The sequence below is a fragment of the Colletotrichum lupini genome, chromosome 4, assembly GCF_023278565.1.
Source record: "Colletotrichum lupini chromosome 4, complete sequence".
Lineage (NCBI taxonomy): Eukaryota > Fungi > Ascomycota > Sordariomycetes > Glomerellales > Glomerellaceae > Colletotrichum > Colletotrichum lupini.
In genome coordinates this window covers 6,084,949-6,096,523 of record NC_064677.1, presented here as the reverse complement: position 1 = coordinate 6,096,523, position 11,575 = coordinate 6,084,949, and the positions used below count along the sequence as shown (strand labels likewise).

Sequence of the window (11,575 nt, the reverse complement as noted above, 5' to 3'; positions counted from 1 at the left end):
GAGCTGCAGTCAGGGGTGCTTCTAATACGCACAATCTGGATGCTTTCAAATATGCTGATTCGAGAAGAGTGGTATTACAAGACTTGCGTCCCCGTCGTCTAAGTGAGTTTTTGTTCTACATAGTGTACAATCTGAAAGCACTTTCTAGCTCAGATAAATCTTGATGGCCTCGTAACAGCCAATATACAACCCACCCCCAAAACCCGCCGCCAAGACCGTGACTGTGGCCCCTCTAAACAACCCTCGAACACCTTCTTTCAGGACAATCCCCCTGGCCACCGCAATCGGACCAATCTTTGCACGAGGAGAACTGCTCGACATCTTTGAAGAGCCGTTCTCGCCAGTCACGTCTCCGCCAGCCGCGAGCCTCATCCTCGTCTTGACGACATCGATAGGCACAAACAAACTCGACGACGCGCTGCCGGCAGCAGCAGCGCACAGCCCACTCGCGAGAACCTGCTGCGACGCACTCCTGTCCTGAGCCTTCCCCTCCCCTCCGAGGAAGCGTTCCTTGAGAGTCTCGTAAAGACAAAACGTCAACGTGGTATTGGGCAAATCGCTTGCCACAAGTGCCGTATACCCAGCCCACAACTTGGTCGGCTGCTTCGCGAAACGCCTCAACGTGTTCATCGTCGGAGACGTACCGCTGCCCCCTCCCATTGACTGAGGAGAATTTCTCCGATACACCTGCGCATTCTGCTTTACCACCTCGGCAGGATTCGTAATAGCACAGCTAACAAGACTCGCCGCCGCGCCGCTCGCCCCGTACAAGACAGGCAACGGCACGCCAGCAAAACGGCCCTCCTCTTTGGCGCGCAGCGAGTAACCCTTGAGCCCCTCGTAAATCGTGAAGAAGGCCGCCGACGACGGTATGCTGGTGATGATGGTGGGGCCGAACCCCTGGTACAGCCCGAGGAAGAGCGTCCGGCTGACGGCGCCGTTGACGGATTTGTACTGCGTTGTGTACATTGGCGATTGCATCCGCGTGATGAGCGTGTCCATGGGATGAATGAGAAAGTCTACACTCAATGTGGCTCCCGCTGCGGCCTGCAAGTTTCTGTTAGTGAAGTCCTGTGATGAAAAGCTTCTGAAGGTTCTCAAAATGGCTGATTGCGGGATGGACTAACCGCGACGACCGCCTCCATCCCGATGGCAGACGACATTTTGGCCACCAAATGCTACAGAGCAATGAAGGGCTTCTTGGTTCATGAGAAGTTTCGATTGCGATGCATTTTTTTTATTTTATTTTTTAATTACTTCTCCCCCCTGATGCGCACGTGGTTTCTAGATACCAAGTTAAAACCCGTAGCGCGCGTTGATAAAATCTTGACGTTTTTTGGTGCCTCAGTGTCTACAAGGCAGCGGTGCCCGAGGATTCCGCGCCACCCGCCTAAAATTCCAGGTCTGCCCTGGCACAATCAGCAATAGAACCAATTCAGGACATTGGTGATCGATGTGACGAATAAGTAAAAGCGCACACTCAGGACTGAGAATAGTAAAAGCTATTTGTCCATTCGCTGCCCACGAAAACAACTCATCGTCTGGTCCGTTTACCCCAGTCACGTATGCCTTTACCCGCTACTCACCGAGGACGGTATCATTCATTCGGGACGAAAGGACTTAGTATGACGTCGTCCCAAATACCGCGATACTCGCGACTGAGGGAGCTCAATTCTTATTGAAAGAAGATAAGCCACCGGCAATTGGCAAGCTGAAGTTACCGGATGTGGTCAATCTCAGACTGCTCATCCACTCCGCCGATAGCCCCTATTGGGGGAACAGGAATCTCTTGGATTGCGTGTGGCCACAAATTGTTGGAAAGGACCACTTCTTTGCCGGTATGCAGGATCAAGTTCTTGCACTCAATTGTCTTTGCCTGCATTGTCCAGATGAGCGGCTTTGATGATCAGAGGCCTTTCAGCCAAAGGAACATGGGTAGATCAGTCGAACATCCATAACATGTGGTAACTAAACAATGGAAGTGATTCAGCAACAATGGTCTTGTCTTAGGTACGCATCCTTTAGTCTATATAATGCCTTTTTTCTTGCTCACTGAGATATCACTCTACATCTCAAACCATTAAAACCAACCAACCAACCCGCAGTGTGATAACGTGCACTACACAACTTGGTATCATAACAACCCCAGCTAAACAGAAACCATGTGCGGCATCAAACAAATCGTCGACCAGTGCAGAACCTGCTACGGCATCATCTCCAAAGAAGAGATCCCCACCATATGCCACAAGAGAACGTGGACACTGCCCGAAACCTTCGGACACGCAAAGGCATACTGTCCAGACCAAGGAAGGGTGTACCTCGACAAGAAGCCAAGAATCAACCAGTGCCCGGTGTGTTACTGGGACTCATTAGATATCACAAAGGGGTTGGATATGCCCTGCCACCAGCGATCAGAGAGCAGTCTGGGCACTCGCTCGCTGTCGCACTGTTTGGACCAAACCCGATCGACGAGCCCTTGGCAGAACACCAGTGTCCTCAATTTACCGGCTGAGAAGGAGCCAAAAAGCGTGGCTGGGAAGGTGAAGGGGTTCTTTGGTAAGTGTCTTTTCAAGGTGATTCCTGAGTTCGGTAGGTCCTCGCAGTCTCCTTCGTCTTGGGCGGCACTCGATCAATGGGAGGATATTTGTGGTGATGAGGGTATTGCAGACAAGAAGAAGAAAAAGAAAAAGGATGTGTCTATACCAACAGTGACGAGGGTGTAAGTACTTTAGAAAAATGAGATGAATGCCTTGCCTCTTGTCACGCCATCTCTCTAGCACAAAAAGTAGAAGTCATTTTGCATTTCTCATTACAATACGGACGGGTGTATGACGTTTTCTGCTTGCATATCTGACGGCTAGCCTCCTCAAAAATCGAACTGACTCTGATCTCTCTGCCGGATGAGGTATTGTATGGACTCTGTGGAAGTGGTGCTCCAAACTATGATATGAAGTTGGCATCTCCTCACATGATCACCCAGACAGTCATTACATACTGTCCATCTATAATGAAGACCTGGTCACTCACCAAGGTGACTACCTGCATCGGTCCCAGATCGGCACCAGCGAGATCAACACACCCAATCATCAATCGCCAAGGCTCGCAAAGGGTGCGTTCGTCCCATCAAGCAGGCAAAGAGCCAGAACGACAAATCAATAAAGTGACGGGCTCGTGTAGTTGCAGATACACCGCGAATCTGTGATGGGAAACCCGAATACGAGATGTGAACAGGGGGTAATCCTCCGTATTCGCACCGACTTGCAACCATCGTGCACTCGTGATTCAAATGCGCTACAACCTCATGGCTCCAGCGCAGAGCTGTGATCTGCAGCCAAAGGCCGTCATCCATGACCAGAATTGAGCATCGCTTAGGAAGTTGTCTGCCTAGAGTAGACGATAAGACAATGAGGTTCCTCAGACATCGATACTTAGCTCAAGAGGGGCATTGGCGACTGTGACCTACCCTGCGTCGAGCGTCGATTCTACCAAAAGTCCCATAGAAGCACATGGCAATGAAGAATTCATCCTCATAATAAGCACAGCGACATATGCAGCAAGTCAGGGTCAATGAACCGTGCCGCACGGGATGATCCCAGGCCAGATACCCGGACCTTCTGAACCATAAGTAGTGGGGTGGAAGCGAACCGGGAAGCGGGGGGGATTTCCATGAAGATTTCGCAGGGAAGCTTCCATGAGATAGGGTAGGTAGTCCAACCATAAGCAAGAAAATATGACAAGAAATACAAGACAAGCTAAATTCTTATGCAGTCTTACGAATAAATGTACGGTCCCAAACCGAATACGATGGCACACCTCAAACCAGGGGTAAGAAGAGAAAGCTCCCTGGAGCGATCCACGGGCACGTCAACGGCGCCAAGGTCAGCGCCCAATCGAGACGTCTATTTGCTACTTTCCCCCACCAAGGATCGCCCCGCAACTGCCCCTCCTTCCGAGTATGTGTATTCCGCACCCACACGTTGGGTATCCCGCACCCATACTAGGCTCGTTCAGGCAAGTGGTGGGCAGCACGTGATTGCACCGCCGCAGGCGCCACTTCTGGCCCGGAATCACTATTATTCCGGCAACTTCTGGAGAATGGAAGGCGCGTCCCGTACCCTACTTTGCACTTGCCTCTGCTATACCTTCTTCTGCTGCACCTTCCTCTGCTGCACCTTCCTCTGCTGTACCCTCTTTCCGATACTGGCTGTACGCGTTTTTTAAAACGACGACTTTGAAAGTTATAATTTGCTTAGAGGAAATACGTCTCTAGAGCCTATATTTTGGTATTAGAAAAAGTACCTTTCTTGTGTTAAAAATAGTTAGAAAATGAGGTGTTTGGGTGAGGGAAATACGCGTTTAGATAGAAGTAAAAATAATAGGAAGGCGCGCCGAGAGCGTAGTACGTGACTACCGTTCGGCGAAGTAATCACGTGCTGCCCACCACTTGCCTGAACGAGCCTAGTATGGGTGCGGGATACCCAACGTGTGGGTGCGGAACACACATACTCCTCCTTCCCGTCTGACGATGCAGAGCTCTACATAAATGGCCCACGGCGGCGACCTTCAATGACGCACGTGGAGGAGCTCTCACTCATTAGAAATCAAGAGCCTCCAAGACATCCTCACTCACTCTCACTCTCACTTACGACTCACTCACGACTCACGACTCAATCACGCAATCGACCTCACCACTTTATCAATCTTATCTAAGCTTAAAACTTTTGCCAAAGTCAAACCAGCAGAACCAAACCTTCAAGGTCTCATCCCGCAATCTATCCGCACTCGGGCCAAGCCCCTCCTCTCACACAGACACCCGTCACACAATCACACACATCTCACACACAATGGCGACCCGCCTGCCCGGCACGACCGTAATCGTCACCGGCTCCGGCGGCGGCCTAGGCAAAGCCATCGCCGAAGCCTACCTCGTCGCCGGCGCCAACGTCGTGATCTCCGACATCAACGAGGACCGCGTCGCCGCCGTCACCTCGGAATACCGCGACACCTACGCCGGCAAGCTCCACGGCATCGTCGTCGACGTCACCTCCGAAGACTCCGTCCAGTCCCTCATCAAGGGCACCGTAGAACGCTTCGGCCGCCTCGACGTCGTCGTCAACAACGCCGGCGTCATGGACAAGTTCGACCCCGCCGGCGACTGCACAAAGGAGACCTGGGACCGCGTCCTCGCCATCAACCTCACGGGTCCCTTCCTGACGACAAAGTACGCCGTCAACCAGTTCCTCGCCCAGGGCGGCGCCAGCGGCAGCGGCGGGCCCGCGGGCCTGATTGTCAATATCGGCTCCAACGCCAGCTACCGCGGCCTCGCTTCCGGCATCGCCTACACGGCGTCCAAGCACGGCATCATGGCCGTCACCAAGAACACGGCGGGCTTCTACGGCGACAAGGGCATCTACTCGGTCGCGCTGCTGCTCGGCGGCATGGACACCACCAACATCATGGACGCCTTCGCCGAGGGCGTCAACCAGGCCGGCATGGCCAAGGTCACGGCGGGCATGCCCGAGTACAAGCGCGGCGAGACGGGGCTGGACCCGGCTGCTGTGGCAAAGTACTGCGTCTTCTTGACGGATAAGGATATCGCGTCGTCGGCGAACGGGAGCTGTGTCGTTCTCAACAGGAACTGGCCGCACGCCTGAGCCTGGCTTCTCTTCATTGAGGTTTGAGGAAGAAGGGGGATCGCGGATGGGAAAAGAGCCGCGAGCATTGCTCATAAGCTTGTGATTGACGAGATGGCAGAGCAGCTTGAAGTAACCTAGATATAGGAAAAGATACCTTATGAATGTTATTTATGATTACCAAACACCATCATCTGTGCTGGATCAATTGGCGTGTCATCGAGACTATTAGGGCTTCGACTCAAGTGTTTGTTCAAGCAAGAAAAAAAAGTCTGGTGGTGCTGTTCGCTCAGGCAGACTTCAATCACATTGGGACCATGCGTGACGATCAAAATCACCTCAGAAGTGAGTACCCATGGTTAAAATGTCAAAAAGAACACGATCCTTACAAGGACAAAATAGAAGATGCGGCCAGTGTGGATTGAACACACGACCTTCAGATTAAGTGATTGAAGTTGACTTCAGTCTGACGCTCTCCCAACTGAGCTATGTCCGCCACGATCTTCGAGAAAGCGGGGCTGTCTGAGAGGTTAGGTTGTCTTGCGCAGCGGGGCGCGCTCGCCTTCCGCGAAATTTCTGCCTTCGGAGACATCATTGGCAAATTCGATGGTCCCTGAGATGTCGTGAGAATGTGAAAACACGAAGTCCGAAAGAAACAAAGCCAAAAATGCTTTTGCCAGTGCGGCACAACACAAAGACTCTGGAAAAGGGTAAGGGGAGTAAATGGCACCAAGAATTGAGGGGTACCACCCATCTGAGCTTCTAGGCCACTTCCATGGTCAACCTTATTCTGAACGGAATAACAGCTGGTCAGGCGACGCCGCCTCCCATCTGGGGAAAACCCACAGTCAGAAAGTGAGGAACAGTTGCGGGAACTCCAACTTTGTCTCGAGAGAACCTATCACCATCCTGGAACCGGCGGGTAGACGATCGTCTACTATCCCGACTAGAAAGGCATCTTGGTGGAATACGGGGGATTCTATCCGTATGAGCTGCCTTTTTCTACCTCTCGTAAGCTTCGTCCTAAACCACTTCCTATCTCTGCAATTCCATTTACTAAGATGATTTTCCCAGGATGAGACTGAAATATTACCGTAATCAGATGAAGAAACTCCACGCTTGATGCACATACCAGTATCCCTGCTTCAAACCCAGTACCCACGATGGAAAGCCACTCACCCATCCCCTGGCAAAAGACCAATCCTCCTATCCCGCTCGTCCCTCAGATGCTTATCCTCTCCCTCCAACAACATCTTCTCCTCCACAAACGCGGCGTCACTAGTCCGGAACTTTTCCCTCATCACCCCTTTCTCCGTCATTATATCAGACCCGGACCCGGGCTCTAAAGGCTCTAACTGCAGCCGCCTTGGCGAAGAAGACGACGTCTCCTGGGCAGGCGAGACCATCACCTCAGGCGGCCACAATATCCACCTCGCCTCATCCTCGCTCAACACCTCGCCCTCGTCCTCTGAGCTCTCATCAAACGCAGAAACGTCGCCGCCGCCGCCGCCTCCCCCACGCCCAGGTCCAGGCGACGAAGGAACCGCCAAGAATACATCCGTAACAGTCTCGTCCTGCGTTCGAACCAGCCGGCCATCCGAACCATCGTCAGAGACAATATGTTGAACGGCCTCCGCCTCCGCCTTCATAGCGTCAGCATCCCCCTTGGGCACCTTATTCTCCCCCGCCGCGACGACATCCATAGAAGTCAACTTCATCAACGTCCTCAACCTCGCGTCCCCGACGAACCGCCCCATCAAGACCCCCTCGTTCTCCCGAAACGTCTCATAAAATCTCCGATCCACCATCGCCGCTGCGCGCAGGTCCTCCACACTCTCCACGCACCTCTCCAAAATCAACAACCGTGCCGCGTCAGACCTCTCGAGGACCTTGCCCTGTTCCTGGTCCTGCTTTTGCCCCCGTTCCTGTTCCAGCAGCTCCTGGATTCCCTGCTGCTCAAGCTGCAGGTCAACCTTCTTCCCGTCAGAAAAGCTCCTCAACCCCCTATGTAAAACAGCCTGCGGCTGCGTAGACCGGTGCCGCGATAGCCCCCACCCGTGAGCCCGTCCACTGACATCATGCAACGTCAACCCAGACACGCTATTGTAAATATCATTAATCGCCGCGCGAAACGCCGGCGCGGGATCGCATACCCCGCCCTTGTGAACCGCCAGCGGCGGACTGGCAATGGTCCGCAACAGATCGACGAGCTGTGCCAGACTTCGACGAGGTGGCGAGTATTGCTGCTGCTGGGAGCCAGCTGACAGGTGTCCGAGGACCGACGAGTTCATGATGGTGGGCAGAAGCTCGAGCTCGCCGTAAACGAGCATCAGCCAGCCCAGATTCGTCGCGTCGCAGCTGTGACTTCCCTTGGGACACCTGGGCGTGCTGGTGAACATCAAGGCCGGGTTGGCAGACGTATTCGTCGCGGGCGTGGACGCTACCTCAACGGAAGACGAATCCGAGCCCGGTGGCGGAACAGCACGACAAGGCGGCCTCAGATACTCCCGAATCGTACTCACGCAACACTCCTCAACCTGCGCCATCTTCGCCCCCCTCACCCCCCAAATCTTCTCCTTGATCCTCCTCGGCCACGCCACGTGCATCCCCTCCAACTCGTCCTCGTCCACAAGATTCAAAATCACCGTCTTGGACACGCGCGTGAACAGCTGCCGGAACCCAAAAGCATAGCTAATCAGCAACCAACCCCGCGGCATCGCCTCGCTGCCCCGGTGAATCCACTGCGGCAGCCAGCGGTGCTCGACAAACAGCTCCAGCGGCGACGTGCACCGGTACCGCAGGCACACCTCCGCGATGGCGACCAGCTGCTCGAAAGTCACCTCGCGCGGCACTTTATCGTTGTGCATGTGCGCCGCGTGCAGGAGGATCGTGAGCGCCTGCTCGCGGTCGCCTTCGCGCTGCGGCATGCGGTAGAGCTTCGCTTCGGTGCCGTCGGGGCAGATATACGCCGTCGGCGGCGGCGCGAGCTGGTCCGTCAGGTCCTCGTCGTCGTGGACCTCAATGTGCGCGTGCTCGGTGAACATCCTCTCAAAGACGGGCGACGTCTCGGCCAGCAAAAACGACGAGACGCGGTATCGTAGCACGGGCAGCGCTTCCGCTTCCGCTTCCGCCCCGTTTTCGGCGCCAATATTCGCAAACTCGAGAACGGCGTCCCCGCGCGGTGCGACGGCGAGCTCCTTCACCGGCCTCTCGTCCGTGACGCCCGATTCGCCCAGTTGCAGAACCCGCGTCACCTCGACGAGATCCTGCTTCGCCCGATCATGGTTCCTGAAGCGTATGTCGTAGAGCGGAAAAAAGTCCGGACTGGGCGAGAACGTCTTGATGATGCTCGCCCTCCTCATCTGCTGGATCGCAGCGGCGCGGAAGACTTTATCCTGGAAGAGCGACTTCACCATGCTCGGCGTGGCATCGGGCTCGTAACTTCGATATGTCTCTGACAGCGAGAGCTCAAGCGCTTCCACCAGCGACCCGACGCACCCCTTCCAGTCGCGGACGGCAGACAGGCAAATCTCACGCATCGGACGTGAACCTGCGCTCTGGCCGGTCGTCACTTCCGAGAGACTCCTCCCGCTAAACGAAGACCGAGTCAATATCGACGCAGGGCTCTGCGGCACCTCAAGCGACGACTCCCGTGACGGTCCCCGACCTCCCTCCGCCCACGCCGCCGTTGCCGCTCCGGTCGCCTGCCCCAGCGGCCCGGGCGAGGGTGTGGACTTGCGCAACAGGGCCCGGCACAAGGCTACATGATCCTTGACTTTGGCGTATTCCTTGTACGCGGCATCGGCGTCCTTGCTCGCGAGCGTCGAGCCGACGCGTTGCGTCAACTGTTGAATCCGACGAAGTTGGACGTCCGACTCATTCACGGTGCCGCTGCCGCTGCCGCTGCCGTAGCCCCCGCCGGCGGAGCTGGACCCATGGGACGAAACAGGTCCCCGGTCAATCGGATCCCCGCCGCCAAACTCAAAATCGCCAAGTCTCTGTTCATGTAGTGTAAGCGGCGTCCGACAGCTCGAGCGTCTCATCGCCATTGCAAAACGTCACAGAGGGAGCGGTGCAGTGAACCGGTGGGTTCAGTGGTTGAGAAAGAAAGGAGAAGGAGGAGAAAGTGAACGTGCAGTAGTGTGGGAACTTTCCCCCCCGAGGGGTTTGTGGAGATTTCCAAAAACTCACCGTACTGCTAGACCTACTACCATCGTCCTTTGCCGAGCTGATGCTCGATATCTTGCGTAGCGCATTGCTCAACCGCCTAATCTTGGGAGACGTGGGCGAGGCAACATCGCTCCGGCTGCGTTGGCGAACCATCACTCAATCCCAAGCTGCTGCGACCCAGATGCGATGCGATGTGGCAGCGGCAGGGGGACGGCGGTCCGAACCAAGGATACGCGAAAACGCAGGGATCACTCATTTCCCAAACATCCAGCGACCTTTGGTGAGGGGAATGACAGAATCAGAGGAACTCGCAGTCTAACGGTGATATTGTTGTCGCTCAGTGTACCTAGTAAGTATCCGTATACCTGGGAGACAGACACGGGACGGACTGCTTTCCGGTTCTAAGAAACAATCAAAATGGCAGCGAAACGGGACGGTCTTCAAACTGCGTTTCATGGGGCCACAGATGAATGGCTTCTGCCTGGGCGAGGGAAATAAGCAGCTGCATCCTTGGGGACAAGGGATACCTTAGGAGGGGGCAAAATTCGAGGACGTTTTGGGGGCCAGCCGGCCGGCCAGGCCACGTTGGGAATTTTGCCTTTTGCGGTTTGCCTGCTTAGCAGGGGCCGCGGTGGCATTGTCATTGCCCTGGGACTCTTTGGAGAGCACTGGCCACCTGAAATAAGGCTGATTGCGGGGTTCAAACCACTGCATCCCGATGACGTAATCTTGCGTCGCTTCCCGAGACCCTTATCCTGGGTTGCACAACTTATCTGACAACACCTCAAATGGCGATGGCTTCAAATGGCATCTGAAAATGGCTGTACAGAGTCAGACAAAGTTCATCACTTGCAATCATCCCTGAGACTGACTGACTGACTGGCGGCCTGATCTTCACATCAAGGAACGTCATCCGCACGTACTCCTGCAAAGTGCTATAAAATAATGGCCTTTTTTTTAAACGCTTCCCGTCTATCTGCTTACATTGACACTGATCATTGATGTCTTTTTTCCACTCCTTTCCTTTGATGCGGTCATGCTGGCTTCCTCTGTCATCTCTCTTCAGAGACAGATGCCCAACCATTCCCTGCCGGGTATTTCATGACAATCGAAGCCGTCCTAAATACAGCCCTTGTTCCGTTATCATCCACACACCGTCTTGCTTCCTCTCCATGTACCCTATCCCCCATGGTATGACTTTGTTGACAAAAGGAAACTTGATGACGCATGCCTAACCGTGACCCATTTCGAAGACCGTTGCTGCAGATGCAATGAGACAAATAATAAACCCTGCCGCCCAATATAACGCAACAGTATTCCCCCTTTGGAGAGCCTCGATAGGGGGGAACGAACAAAAAGACGATTGAGGCATAGCAATGCTCTCTCCAATTTCCATGTTTGAGCCGATACCGTCTCGCTGAACTGGCATTCCTCCCCGTGCAATTCTTCAACGTGTTGCTGTCTGCAGATCCTCATGCCCATTTGCTGATCTGATATTTGTTTGCTTTGGCCAGTTGTGGTGGCCACCATCGAACAGGACTTGACCACTATAAGTCTACCTGGTGAACGGTGTTCGTCGCCGTACTAACTCGATTCCCGAAGCCCCGCTCACCACCTCCAGGCCGCGAGGGCATTGCAGAATGCCTGCTACGACTAATGACCAAACTCATTGCTCTAATCCAGAAGCAGAGTGTCCAATACTTGTGCGTTGCCAAAGTTTGCAATAGGGTAGCCCATCCGCTTCTGCAGAGGCCACTCGTCTCGCCTGTGCC

General features: G+C 54.4%; 5 protein-coding genes and 1 non-coding gene across 6 annotated transcripts; 2 read left to right on the top strand and 4 right to left on the bottom strand.

The window, feature by feature from the left end:
• Window positions 1–144: 144 nt before the first annotated feature.
• On the bottom strand, window positions 145–1,163 carry CLUP02_08933 (uncharacterized protein; the record flags this gene model as incomplete). The annotated part of the gene is made up of 2 exons (XM_049287914.1): window positions 145–1,047; window positions 1,128–1,163. The coding sequence occupies 2 exons, from the start codon at window positions 1,161–1,163 to the stop codon at window positions 145–147; spliced, it is 939 nt and encodes a 312-aa protein (XP_049145057.1).
• Window positions 1,164–2,162: 999 nt separating this feature from the next.
• On the top strand, window positions 2,163–2,723 carry CLUP02_08932 (uncharacterized protein; the record flags this gene model as incomplete). Its single annotated transcript, XM_049287913.1, has 2 exons — window positions 2,163–2,351; window positions 2,409–2,723. The coding sequence occupies 2 exons, from the start codon at window positions 2,163–2,165 to the stop codon at window positions 2,721–2,723; spliced, it is 504 nt and encodes a 167-aa protein (XP_049145056.1).
• A 2,121-nt stretch (window positions 2,724–4,844) lies between these two features.
• Window positions 4,845–5,654, top strand: CLUP02_08931 (short chain dehydrogenase; the record flags this gene model as incomplete). The annotated part of the gene is made up of 1 exon (XM_049287912.1): window positions 4,845–5,654. The coding sequence occupies one exon, from the start codon at window positions 4,845–4,847 to the stop codon at window positions 5,652–5,654; it is 810 nt and encodes a 269-aa protein (XP_049145055.1).
• A 385-nt stretch (window positions 5,655–6,039) lies between these two features.
• On the bottom strand, window positions 6,040–6,129 carry CLUP02_tRNA122. Its single transcript has one exon. It is a non-coding gene; the product is annotated as a tRNA-Phe (tRNA).
• Window positions 6,130–6,808: 679 nt separating this feature from the next.
• CLUP02_08930 (uncharacterized protein) lies at window positions 6,809–9,956 on the bottom strand (the record flags this gene model as incomplete). The annotated part of the gene is made up of 2 exons (XM_049287911.1): window positions 6,809–9,631; window positions 9,825–9,956. 2 exons carry the CDS (start codon window positions 9,954–9,956, stop codon window positions 6,809–6,811), a joined length of 2,955 nt encoding a protein of 984 aa, XP_049145054.1.
• Window positions 9,957–10,587: 631 nt separating this feature from the next.
• On the bottom strand, window positions 10,588–11,473 carry CLUP02_08929 (uncharacterized protein; the record flags this gene model as incomplete). The annotated part of the gene is made up of 6 exons (XM_049287910.1): window positions 10,588–10,624; window positions 10,676–10,728; window positions 10,788–10,852; window positions 10,959–11,034; window positions 11,157–11,362; window positions 11,416–11,473. 6 exons carry the CDS (start codon window positions 11,471–11,473, stop codon window positions 10,588–10,590), a joined length of 495 nt encoding a protein of 164 aa, XP_049145053.1.
• Window positions 11,474–11,575: the final 102 nt, after the last annotated feature.